We start from the raw sequence: 14,054 nt of genomic DNA, 5'->3' as shown, positions 1-14,054 counted from the left end.
AAGGGTGTTGTCCGGTTTTTCTCATAGATGGTTTCTGTTTGTTTGCCTTTAAGTGGGCCATACTTTTCTCTGTCTGAATGCCTTGTGATTTTTTTTTTTTTTTAATTGAAACTGAACATTGAATGTAATGTAATAATTTTGTAATTCTGGAAATCAGATTCTTCTCTCCCCCGGGTTTGTTGAGTTTTCTTTTCGTTTTCTGATTGCTGTAGGTGGTGTCTGCTGAGGATCAGCCTGAGGTATAAATTTATGGGTTTCTCAGATCTTTTTTAAAAAGCCTGTGCCATTTCCTGGGTATGCACAGTGACTTCTAAATTTCTACTTATGTATGGTTGCTTATGGATGTTTTACACTTCAGATATCTGGTTACAAAAGGAAAAGAAAGAGAAAAAAAAATAGGAAAAAAAAAAACCATCAAAGTGCTGGCCTGTTAGAGTCTCTGGAAGTTGCTAGAGGAGGCAGGGCTTGCACAGTGGTGGGCAGGATACAGAATGGCTGCTCTCCCCCCGTTTCTGGACCTTTAAGATCCAAAGCAGCAAACAGCAATTAGAACATAGATCTCCTTATTTTCTAGGACATGGTCCTTTTTGCCCAGCCTGGCTCTGGCAAGCTGCCTGCAAGCTGCAGCAGGAATGTGGGCACAGTTGCCTGTCCCTGGGCTAGGAGATGGGCAGTTTTTTTTTTTTTTTTTTTTTGCTAAGAGCTAAAATTGACTAGTACTAACCATAATTTATTGATCAAAGCTTTAGCTGGAAATTGCAGTCCTTTGCATAGATTCTCAAGGCATTTAACTTTGTTGATTTTAAAAAAATGTAATTTGAAGATCTGTTATTAGGTGCATACAAGTGACTGTTATGCCTTTTTCATGAGTTCCCCCTTTTATTGTTGTGATTGATCATTCCTGGCAGTATTTCCTATTCTGAAAGCTACTTTGATTTTAATAAGATTGTTTCAGCTTTTTCTTGATTAGTATTTTTTTTTGGTATATTTTTTACATCCATTTATTTTAATTCTAGAATTTAAATTTCCAAAAATTATGTTTATTCTGTTTATTTGAAAGCAGGAGAGAAAGAGAGAGAGAGAAAGAGAGAGAGGAGAGAGAGAAAGAGAAAGAGAGGTATTTTCCACTTAATGGTTCTGTTCCCAAGTGCCCACAACAACTGGGGTGGGGCTGGGCCCCAGCAGGGAGCCAGACCTCCCCAGTGGGTGGCAGGAGCTTACCCACTTGAGCCATCACCTGCTGTCTCTCAGGGTACACATTAGCAGGAAGCCGGGTTAGGAACAGGGATGGGACTTGATCCCAGGCATCTGATAAAGGATGTGGGCATCCCGAGTGGTGTCCTGATCGCTATGTCAACCCCTGCCCCTAAGTTTTTACAACTTCTGGTTTTCTTCTGATATTTGATGTGGTTCCATTTTGTAATGGGCATTTTGTCTGTCTAGATAGTTATAATACCTATTTTTTTTCAGTCCTTGTTTGCAAATCTCAGAATCGGAGTCAACTCAGATGGACTTTTTCTTGAGAACCAGTCCTATATGTTTTTCAGTTTTCTCACATTTTCTATAAATTTTGATTATATGCTAGATAGTGGATCTCTTTGTGTGTTTTCTTTCTTTCTTTTTTTTATTTTTGGCAGGCAGAGTGGACAGTGAGAGAGACAGACAGAGAGAAAGGTCTCCTTTTTGCCGTTGGTTCACCCTCCAATGGCCGCTGCGGCCGGCGCAACACGCTGATCCGAAGGCAGGAGCCAGGTGCTTCTCCTGGTCTCCCATGGGGTGCAGGGCCCAAGCACTTGGGCCATCTTCCACTGCACTCCTGGGCCATAGCAGAGAGCTGGCCTGGAAGAGGGGCAACCGGGACAGAATCTGGCGCCCTGACCGGGACTAGAACCTGGTGTGCTGGCGCCGCAAGGCGGAGGATTAGTCTGTTGAGCCACGGTACCGGCTCCTCTGTGTGTTTTCTAAGCATATAACTATGTAATTAGAGTTTATAATTTATGATTAACTCACATAAATAAACTATGAGCTCTAATTAATTTTTATAACAAACTTATTTCATTTAAAATTGAATATGTGTGAAAGATATTAAAGTATTTGAGCATATGTATCTGAAGTGTTCATAGTATTTTAATGAAATGATGTATGGAAAATAATTAGCAGTTTTTTCATATTCTAATTTGCATGGTTTTAAAAAAGATTTATTTATGTATTTGAGAGACAGTGTGACAGAGAGACAGACCGATATTCTGTCCTCTGGTTCACTCCTCCAATGGCTGCAACATCCAGGGTTGGGCCAGACCAAAGTCAGGCACCAGGAACTCCATCCACTTCTCCCATGCGGATCTCAGGGATTCAGGTACTTAAGCTAATATCCCCTGTGTCCCAGGCACATTAGCAGCACGCTGGATCAGAAATGGAGTAGCTGGAACTCGAACTGGTACTCCTATATGGGATGTGGGTGTCCCAAGCAGTGCATTAACTGATGCTGTACAACAACAACTGCCCCTAATTTGTGTAATTTTTTTTTGACTGGGTAATACATTAGTGTGGTTCATTAGCAAAAAGCATAAAATCAAGCAGTGTACATTATTACTTTCAGGGTGAACATTTGGCACAGTAGTGAAGATGTCACTTGGATGCCTTGCATTGTTTGGAATCTGGGTTTGAGTCTCAGCTCCACTTCCAATTCCAGCTTCCTCCTAATGAGCGCCCCAGTAGGCTGCAGGTGGTGGCTCAAACAGATGGGTCCCTGCCACACATGTGAGAGACCCAGATGATGTTCCAGGCTCTTGGCTTCTGCTTGGCCAAGCTGTGGCTGTTGTGGGCACTTGGGGATCCCGTGGATGGGAGATTTGTCTTCCTTCTTTTCTTCTTTGTCTCTCTGCCTTTTCAAATAAATTAAAATAAACAATATTAAAAAGTAATACTTATTCTCCATTTTGTAACTCTTTTGTGTAGTTTCTAATACTTCATTTCCTTAATAGGTAATCACTGTTGCTTGGTATCAATTAATAGGAGAATGTGTGTGTGTTCATACATATGTATGTACATGTGTTTATTTGTACATATACATGTATGCATACAGGCACACAGAAACTGTTTTCCGTTATACTTCCTGATGCTAAAATTGCATTTTAATAATGTATACACGTGCATCATTCTTAATCCATTTTGTGGTCTCCGTAGGCCTGGGGATATTTTTAAGTAGCACATCATCATATTATTGGATTCCTGCTTTTACTTTTTAAACTGATTTGCTTTAACGTGATTTTATTGTATTATAAAAGGGTTTCATTTTCTGGAAAGTGGTCTAGATAAATATTTTATTTGTAATTTGATTTTCAAGGTGTGGCTAAGGACTTTGTGATTTGTTCTTTTACCAGATAAGTGACTAGCTTTGGAATTGAAATATAAGATCCAAATAGGAATCAGCACTCATTGGTTTTTTTTTTAACAGTGCTTTTTAAATTTATATAAGGTGAACAAATTTCATGTATTTCATATATACAGATTTAGGAGCATAGATTTAAGAGAACATTTTCCACCCTACCCTCCCTCCTGCCCATGCTGTCACCCATTCTTCTCCCTCCTTTGTTATTATTTCTTTTGATTTTTACAATGACATACTTTCAGCTTATTTTATAATCACAAAATTACTCCTCCACTAAGAATTCAACCAAAAGTAAGAAGAAAAACAAAACCACTATTCACTACAGTAGAAACAAGGGCTGTAAACAATAATCAGTTCTCAAACTGTCAGTTTGTCTAATAATACATTTTTTGTACTCTGTTAGGTACCACAGATTGGGAAAACATATGGTATTTGTCTTTTTGGGACTGGCTTATTTCACTAAGTATAATAGTTTCTAGTTGCATCCATTTTGGTGCAAAAGACAGGGTTTCATTTTTTAGGGCTCAGTAATATTCCAAAGTATATAGATACCACATTTCTTTATCCAATCTGAGTTCTTGGGCATCATGGTTGAGTTCATATTTTAGCTATTGTGCGTGGAGCTGCAATAAAAACATGGAGGGTATAGATGACTCTTTCATATGCTGATTTAATTTCATTTTGGTAAATTCCCAGGAGTGGGATACATGAGTCATATGGTAGATCTATTTTCAACTTTCAAAGGAATCTCCATACTGTCTTCCATGGTGACTGTACTAGTTTGCATTCCCACCAGCAGTGGATTCAGGAACCCTTTTCCCCATATCTTCGTAAGCATTAATTGTTTTTTGATTTCTGTATGATAGCTAGGGTATCGGGGTGACATGAAACCTCATTGTGGTTTTAATTTGCGATTCCCTGATGGCTAGTGATCCTGAGCATTTTTTCTTGTATGTTGTCCATTTGAATTTCATCTTTTTAAAAATGCCTGTTCAAGTCCATTGTCCAGTTCTTAACTGGATTGCTTTGTTGTTGATGAGTTTCTTGAGCTCTTTATAGATTCTGAACGTTAACCCTTCTTCAGTTGTATAGTTTGCAAATATTTTCTCCCATTCTGTCACTTGCCTCTTCACTTTGCTATGTTTCTTTTGCAGTGTGAAAGCTTCTCAGTTTGGTGTAATCTCATTTTTCCATTTTGGCTTTGATTGCCTATGCTTTTGGGGTCTTTTCCAAGAAGTCTTTGCCTATGTTGTACAGTTTCTCCAATGTTCTCCCTTAGTAATTGAAAGGTATCAGGTAGTAGATTCAGATCCTTGATCCGTTTTGAGTTGAAGCATTTGTTGATGATTAAATTTGTTTTTATTCTCTCTTTTTCTCTTTGAGGTAGGGAACTGTCCTTGAAAAGACATGTTTTACTATACTTTTTTTTGTAAATATCATATATCGAACTAGTGCTGGTTGCTTTTTAATTTTGGTATGTAATTAATTTTTGTCATGGCCGTTTAATTTGTCTTGAGCATTTTGCTTATTTCATACTTTTATATTTTAGGCACTGCAAAGAAACAAATTTCTAAGAAGAAAATTTCAGATAAAAAGGGAAGACATCAGAGGGAGTGTCTTCCTCATTCTCCTCTTGAAGATGTTAAGCAGAGGAAAGTATTAGACCTCAGACGATGGTAATGTTATGTCAATTTTTCATTTTCAAATACTTAATATATTTGTTAATGATTTGTCCTAAAGAAGAGAGAATAGAATCAAAATTTTTAATTTCAGGTTTTTTGAATAAACATTTTTCTTCTAATCTCTTAGACTTCAGATTTAACCACAAATATGCACAATCATATTTGAATAATACAGTTGTCCTTTGATATCTCTGGGGGGTTATTCAAGGACCCTCTATGCCAAAATTCATAGATGGTCAAGTCCTTATCTAAAGTGGTGTAGTATTAGCATGTAACCTATGTACATCCTCTGGTATATTTTAAAACATCTCTGTATTACTCATAAATATATAGTTGCTATTGTTTGGGGAGTAATAACAAGAAAAAAAGATTTGTACATGTTTAGTACAGATGCAGTTTTTTTCCCAAATATTTTCGATGCACTGTTGATTGTATCCATGGATGTGGAATCTGAGAATATGGAAAGTGGACTCTTACATGTGTGGCCAGGGAGGCTTAGGCAAAGAAAGCAATGGGAGGGATTCCCTGAGAGGGAAAATCACCACTACTATAAGCCTATTTCTTGCCGAGGCTAATAAGATTAGAGTTGGAGTGGAAAGACCTATGGATATAATATAGTGTTAATAAAAATTATAACTTGATTATAAACAGAGGAAGTGTGAAATATTTTGAAACCTCCTTCGCTTCTCCTCTTCCTCTTCTCCCTCTTTCTCCTCCTTTCTCTTCTCCTTCTCCTTCTCCTGTTCTTCTTCCTCCTCCACTTTTTCTGTGCCCTCCCCTCTTTGTTTCTCCTGCTCCTTCCTCTTCCCCCTCCTCCTCTTTAAATGCTTTAAGGCAGACTTAGTGTTATAAGAAGGAATGCACACAAGCATGGAATAGTTTCTTTGTAAATATACATAAAGATAATTTTTTTACTGTTTTTTTATTTTTTTTTAATTTTTATTTTTTTTTGACAGGCAGAGTGGACAGTGAGAGAGAGAGAGACAGAGAGAAAGGTCTTCCTTTTGCCGTTGGTTCACCCTCCAATGGCCGGCGCGGTAGCGCGCTGCGGCCGGCGCACCGCGCTGTTCCGATGGCAGGAGCCAGGTGCTTCTCCTGGTCTCCCATGGGGTGCAGGACCCAAGAACTTGGGCCATCCTCCACTGCACTCCCTGGCCACAGCAGAGAGCTGGCCTGGAAGAGGGGCAACCGGGACAGGATCGGTGCCCCGACCGGGACTAGAACCCGGTGTGCCGGCGCCGCAAGGCGGAGGATTAGCCTGTTGAGCCACGGCGCCGGCTGTTTTTTTATTTTTTAAATTAATTAATTTTTTAATTTAGTTGCATGGATTTCATAAATACAACCTTAGGAACAAAGTAATTCTTCCCACTCTACCCGCCCTCCCATCCACACTCCCACCTACACTCCCACCCCTCTTCCTCTTCCCTCTCCTGTTCCCAGTCTTGTTTTCCACTAAGATCTATTTTCATTTAACATTTTTTTAAAATATATATTTATTTATTTGAAAGGCATAGGTACAGAGAAGCAGAGGCAGAGAGAGAGAGAGAGAGAAAGGTCTTCCATCCACTGGTTCACTCCCCAGATGGCTGCAATAGCCAGAACTGAGCTGATCTGAAACTAGGAGCCAGAAGCTTCTTCCAGGTCTCCCATGCGGGTTCAGGGGCCAAAGTACCTGGGCCATCTTCTGTTGCTTTTCCAGGCCACAGCAGAGAGCTGGATCAGAAGTAGAGCAGCCAGGACTCGAACCAGCACCCATATGGGATGCCAGAACTGCAGGTGGTGGCTTTACCCAGTACGCGGTAGTGCCGGCCCCTCATTTAACTTTTTTTTTTTTTTTGACAGGCAGAGTGGACAGTGAGAGAGAGAGAGACAGAGAGAAAGGTCTTCCTTTGCCGTTGGTATACCCTCCAATGGCTGCCGCGGCCGGCGCGCTGGGGCTGGCACTTATCCTGGTCTCTCATGGGGTACAGGGCCCAAGCACTTGGGCCATCCTCCACTGCACTCCCGGGCCACAGCAGAGAGCTGGACTGGAAGAGGGGCAACCGGGACAGAATCCGGCACCCTGACCGGGACTAGAACCTGGTGTGCCAGCGCCGCAAGGCGGAGGATTAGCCTATTGAGCTGCGGTGCCGGCCTCCTTCATTTAACTTTATACACAGAAGATTAACTCTATTCTAGGTAAAGAGTTCAGCACTTTGTGTGAGGAAGAAAAAGAAAAAGAGAAAGAAATTAAACAAAAGACCTAAAAACAAAAAACATAGCAAGAACAAAGAAGACTGTGCCTCAGCAGTCCAGACAAGGACTTTGCAACACTGCATGGTATTGGGCTTGTAAAATAACTCCCAAGGTTGCACTATGGTAAAAACTTTCACAGCAGAAGAACGCGTGAGTTCCCTGTGCTCCATTAGGTTGTGGACAGCACCGGGGAGAAGCAGTGGGTTTTCGTGCAGACTCAGTTTTGCAGAGCAGCAGTTCAGGAGAGTGGGAGGAATCACCGACCACCACTCATTTTCTGTCATCTGACTTCCAGCTGAGGACGCTGCCTTTCGTGGTTGGTGGGCAGGGTGGTGATTGCAGTGGGGGGAAGGACGCCGGCTGCCTGTAGTTTAAACTTCAGGACACTATTTAACTCTGGAATGTCAAAACCAGGGGAGGACTCAAATTGACACCAACCTTCCTCAAACTGTTTCAGAAAGTTGAAGAGGAGGGTACATTAATTTTAATTATTTTTATAGGGCCAGTATTACCCTGATGCTAAAGACATGAAAAAAATCCCATGAGAAGTGAAAAAATACAGACCAATATTCCTGATTAATAGTGTTGGCAAAAATCCTTAACAAAACCCTAGCAAACCAAGTCGTAGCATATTAGAACATTATACACCCTGATAAAGTTAGCCTTTTCCTGAAGTGCAAGGATGGTTCAACATATAAAAATCAGTGTAATACACTACATTAATGGCATCAGGGGCAAAGCCATGGGCTTATTTCAAGTGATACAGGAAAAACATTTGACAAAATTCAGCAGCTTTCATGACAAAAAACTCTAAACACTAGGAATGGAAGGGAGTCTTTTTAACATAGTAAAGATTGTACATGAAAAGACCATGGGTAATGAACATATGCTCAATGTGAAAAATTGAAAAGTTTTGCTCTAAGATTAGTAACATTGCTAGGATGCCTCCCTTGTTACTTCTTTGTAACATGCTGCTAGAAATCCTAGTTAGAGCAGTTAGGCAAGAAAAGAAAGAATTTTAAAATATCATGAAATTAAGTTCATCATATATATATTATGTATATATATATATGTATATAACAGCTCAAAGATTCCAGATAAACCTGTTAGAACTAATAAAGAAATTCAGCAACATTGCAGTATACAAAATCAGCACATAAAAATCAGTTGAATGTCTGTACTTGAACAATGAGCAGCCCCTCAAAGAAAATTAAGAAAATAATGCTATTTATAATGGCATCAAAAAGAATAAAATACCTAGGAATAAACTTAAAGGAGAATTGTACACTGTAAACTACAAAATATTGCTAAAGGAAACGAAACACACAGATTAATAGAAGGATATCCTATATTCATGGATGGAAGACTGAATGTTAAAATGATGTTAAATGTATATATTCAGTGTAATCCCTATAAAAATCCCAAGGGCACATTTTGTGGTAATAAGAAACAACATAAAATTCATATGGAATAAAAAAAATGCTTTGTAACATTGGGTTTGGATTTGACACCAGAAAAATAACAAAAGTATACAAACTGGGCAGCATCAAATTTTAAAAACTTTTATGCATTAAATGGCACAATCAATAGACTGAAAGGACAATCACAGAATGGGAGGTAATACTTATAAATTGTATATATGATAAAGGGTTAATATCCAGAATATATAAGTAACTGCAACAACTCTACGACAAATAAACAAATTTTCCCAATTAAAAAATTGGCAAAGAACTTGAAAAGACCATTCTCCAAAGAAGATATATATACAGATGGCCAACAAGCATATGAAAAATGCCCAACATGAGTAATAATTAGAGAACTGAAAATTAAAACCACAATGAAATATGATTTCACACCCATAAAGATAGATACTATCAGAAAAACAGAAAACAGTTTTGGTGGTGTTCCTTGATTTGTAGCTTTAACAAGAGTCCTGTTGCCAGGCCTCTGTCAGAACCATGTTTACCAACTGGTATGACAATGATTTTAGTGTTTGTAGTAGTCAGGGCAGGATTGATCATGTTGAGCATGCACTGGAAGCTAATGTTAAGTAAGGTTTAGCTGCAGTTCACTTGAAATTGAAAATCCACAGTGTTCATTACACTAATGAAGGCACAGAGCTCACAGCTTATCAGAAAAAAGATCCTCAGTGCTGATAACTATTGATACCACAGTTGTGGGGCTTACCACTAATGCTGACTGCTATGTAATTTTATGCACCAGTGATGTTTAGACTCCAAATTTATGTTTGACAGATGACTTCCTGTGTCTCATCTTCTATCTCTAATGGGAGGTAAGACCTAGCTACTAATACAAAGATGGCTGGAGACCATATGGTGTCCAGCTGCTTATTGCCCCCACATTTTCCACTCCTGTCCATTTCCTAACAATTTTGACTGCAGAGCTGTATTTCTTGGAGCCCCTTAATCTGCTAATGCATCAGAAAGATAAATGTCTGAATTTTTAGAGCACAATTTAAGTGAACTGGTCAAATATGGTTTGTAATCATTAACACAGACACTTCTTGCAGAGCATGGCCCAACTGCAGAGGTTTCCACTGAGATTGTTGGTAAGGACTTGGAGTTGTGTGTGTGTGTGTTTTTTTTTTTTAATTTGACAGGTAGAGTTATAGACAGTAAGAGAGTAAGAGAGAGAGAGAGAGAGAGACACAGAGAGAGACAGAGAGAAAGGTCTTCCTTCCATTGGTTCACTCCCCAAATGGCCGCCATGGCTGGTGCTACACCGATCCGAAGCCAGGAGCCAGGTGCTTCCTCCTGGTCTCCCATGTGGGTGCGGGGGCCCAAGCACCTGGGCCATCCTCTACCGCCCTCCCGGGCTACAGCAGAGAGCTGGACTGGAAGAGGAGCAACCGGGACTAGAACCCAGCGTCCATATGGGATGTTGGTGCCACAGGTGGAGAATTAACCAAGTGAGCCATGGCACCGGCCCCAGGACTTGGAGTTTGCAGTATGTGATAATGATGGATTCGATGATGATGATGATGATAAGTGGTCATCTCCAGTCCTGGAAGGTATTGAGGAAAGACCACAGAAAAACTCACCACCTATTCAACCTGCTGATGAACCTATAGAAAATTCTAATGAGTCAATGGAACATCGAGGGGAAAAGTAGTCTCTGTGTATTATCAAATATGTAAGAATATAGGACACATAATGAGAGCAGCAATCTATACCTTAAACCAAAAGATGCAGAGTAATGGAATGGTTATCTTTTAGGAGTCAGCTCAGGTGGGTTTTCTAGGAAGTGTTATATAATAAAGTACATTCTTTTCCTTGAGAGTTCTTTGTAATTATTTTGTAGAAAGTATAAGTATCTAGACTTATCCTTTTTTTTTTTTTTTTTTTTTGGAAGAAAACAGTCAGTGTCTTTGCAGTTTTAAAGATAACTGTCAAGTAAACAAAAACAGAAAATATCAAGTATTGGTGAGGATGTGGAAAAATTCTAACGCTTTTTGCAGCAACCACAGAAAACAGTAGAATAATGAAATTTCCGTATATTACAGCAGTCCAGCTTCTGGGTGTATTTCCAGGAGAATTGAGAGTAGGATCTCAAAGAGATAACTGCATTTATATATTCATTGTTCACAATAGCTAACAATTAGAAGTAATTTAAGTGCCCCTAAGTGGATGAATAGATAAAGAACATGTGGTATGTACATGTGTATGGTGGAATATTTTTCAGACTTCAAAAAGAAGGAAATCCTGTCTTATGTTAAAACATCTGTGAATCTTGAAGACATTATTCTAAGTGAAATAAGCCAGACACAAAAAGACAAATGTAAAGTATATTTCCACTTATATGAAACTTGTGTTTAAACAAGTTAAAGTTATGGAAACAAAGTGGAATGGTGGGTGCCAGGGATTGAGATTGGGGAAAAAGGGAGTTGTTTTTTGGGTACAGGGTTTCAGGTTTGCAAGATGAAAAAGTTTTAGAGATCTGTTGCACAACGATTGTGAATATAGTTAACACTGTGCGCTTAAAATTGGTTAAGATGGTAGATTTTTGTATTTTTTTAACCACAATTAAAGAACAGAACTATAGGGAAGACTTTACAGGTTTGACAGTGTGGTGACAGCAAACCTGAAATCAAAATTCAGATGGTCTCAATTCATACTTTCAGTGCTCTTGTTAGAACTGCTCTTCAGAGTAACCAGCTCCATTCAAGAATACATAATAAACAGAAACAGCCTGAGACTTGTGTATAAAAACTCTCAACAACCACAGAAATGGATCATCTGCAGAAGCTCATCTTCAGCAGACTTACGCGAGGAAATGAGGTTCAAATCCAGACAAAGTTCTTTATCTCAAAATGTAATTTATACATTTTCCAAAAATGAGTTCAAAGTAGAGATTTATATGACAATAGCAGGAGAAATACTTGGCAGGCTGTGGAAAAGGAAATGGAGGAAAAAATGAAGATCATCACAGAGGTAACAATCACATTAGTAGCTAAGAACAAGACAAAAGGTTTAAAAAAAAAAAAACCCGTAAGCCTATGGTGGACAGATGCAAGGAAACCACACAACACCCCAATGGGAAAGAACGGAGACATAAAAACAATTAAAGAATAGATGAACATGGATGACAGAGGATCCCAAAGTGAGTGAGTGGTGTTCTGGAGGGTGAGATCAGAAAAGTCAAACAGAAAAAGATATTTAAAGTCACAACTTAAAGGCACATTCCTGATATCAAGGCTGGCATCAGCAGTAGAAAGGGGAAGACCTATTTCAAGAAAGGAAAATTGTTCCTGACTGCTCAGCACCCAGGTGCTTTCTGGCGGAGTTACTGAACTTCAGGCATAAATCGCCATGGGAGTCCAGGCACAAAAACAATTCACACAAAGACAGATTTTCCTTTTGGTCTCAGTGTCAGTCTTCACCATGGTAGCCCCAGCTGTCAGGCTGCAATGGGATTATATTTCTCAGGGGGAGGAACAGTCACCCAGGGATTTTTATATTCACATTGTTATTCAACTGTGTAAGCAACAGACCCAACCGTGCAATGGTTCAGGGACTAAAGCCTGTGGGCCCTAACATTTCTACATGGACCGTAAACCAACAAACCTGATTGGAAAATTGAAAAAAAGGGAACAGACTGCACAGAGTAACCGAGAGTGACCTTGAAGTCGATTTGTAGGAAGTTTGTTCATAGAAGAGAATGTTCATTAGAGCTATGAGTATACAAATACTTGTGAAAGTTGGTATGAAATATGAGAAGCTATGTAAATCAAACGCTTTCTAAAACTAGGATTGTTTCTATGAGTAGGAATTGTTATTTAAGCAGTCTTTTTAAGTTTTATTTATTTTATTTGAAAGAGTTACAGAGAGGCAGAGGCAGAGAGATAGAGAAAGGTCTTCCCTCTGCTGTTCGTTCCCCAGATGGCTGCAACTGCCAGAGCTGTGCAGATCTGAAGCCATGAGCCAGGAGCTTCTTCCGGGTCTCTAATGTGGGTGCAGGGTCCCAAGGACTTTGGCCATCTTCCACTGCTTTAGCAGGGCATAGAAGAGAGCTGGATTGGAAGTGGAGCAGCCAGGACTCTAATCGGTGCCCCTGTGGAATGCTGACACCTTAGGCAGCGGCTTTACCCACTAGGCCACAGCACTGGCCCCTAAACAGTCTTGAAAATAAATATAAACAAGTCATTCATATTGTAATTTTTCCTAGGTGTTAATTAGTGTATTAGATTCTTAGGGCCATTATAGCAGAGTGCCATGAATTGGGTAGCTTAAAATGGCTTGGAACAACAGAAATTTATTGTATCATAGTTCTGGAAGCCAAAAGTTTGCAATCAAGGTGTTGGTGGTGTTTTGCTCCTGCTGGCACTCGTAGGAAGGATCCCTCTTTGCTTGTGCTTTTTTTTTTTTTTTTTTTTTTTTTGGTGTTTAGCCAGAAATTGGTGTTCCTGGGCTTCTAGCCTCAGCACTTTACTACCTGCCTAATAGGGTCACTGATGTCTCCTCTCATGTGTCTGTCTTCACATAGTGTTCTACTAGTGTGTCTCTTTTTCTCTTCTTACAAGGACACTAATCATACTCCAGGATGACCTCATCTTAACTTGAATGTGTCTACAAAGACCCCACTTCCAAATAAGGTCACATTCACAGATACCAGAGGTTAGGACTTCAACATATCTGTTTAGGGAGACTTAGTATGTTATATTAAGTGACCTTATTATCTTTGGTGTCTCACTGTCTTAATGGTCTTTAGATTTGGGGTCTTTGTTGATCTGTGTGTATATCAATGTGCACGTTATATAAACATGTACAATGATATACACACATGTTCATGTATATAGTTATATATACAATTTATATATATATATATATGTTTTTGGTATTTTTTTCCTTGAGTATTTTTTTTCAGGCAAGACTAAAATTGGGCTTAATGATGATAGTTCTTGTTATCATTTTCATCACTTACTAGCACCTTCATTCGAAGGCAGTTAGGAAAAGATAATTTGAAAGCCAACCAATGTCTTCCTTCAAATTGAATAATCTGTTTGAGAAGTTGGCATATGAGAGAATACATTGTTTTTCCAGTATTTTTCTTTTTCTTTTCAGAAATCTTTTAGAGATTTGCAGGAAAAAGATTTATTTATTTATTTTGAAAGAGTTACAAGGAGAGAGGGAAAGACAGAGAGAGAGAGAGAGAGAGTGAGTGAGAAAGAGAAAGAGAAAGAGAAAGAAAGAGGTCTTCTATCTGCTGGTTCAGTCCCTAGATGGTTA

At 39.2% G+C, this 14,054-nt stretch overlaps 1 protein-coding gene across 3 annotated transcripts in view; it reads left to right on the top strand.

Moving 5' to 3' along the window:
• Positions 1 to 14,054, top strand: part of BIVM (basic, immunoglobulin-like variable motif containing) — a 46,012-nt gene that overhangs the window by 11,315 nt on the left and 20,643 nt on the right. For all 3 annotated transcript variants that reach the window (XM_062193957.1, XM_062193955.1, XM_062193954.1), the window contains exon 4: positions 4,941 to 5,067. In XM_062193957.1, coding sequence (XP_062049941.1) covers positions 4,941 to 5,067 — 127 coding nt within the window. The remainder of the gene's footprint in view (positions 1 to 4,940; positions 5,068 to 14,054) is intronic.

Source organism: Lepus europaeus, chromosome 6 (genome assembly GCF_033115175.1).
Source record: "Lepus europaeus isolate LE1 chromosome 6, mLepTim1.pri, whole genome shotgun sequence".
In the NCBI taxonomy this organism is placed as follows: domain Eukaryota; kingdom Metazoa; phylum Chordata; class Mammalia; order Lagomorpha; family Leporidae; genus Lepus; species Lepus europaeus.
The sequence above is the reverse complement of the archived record's forward strand: the minus strand, read 5'-3'. Positions and strand labels throughout refer to the sequence as shown.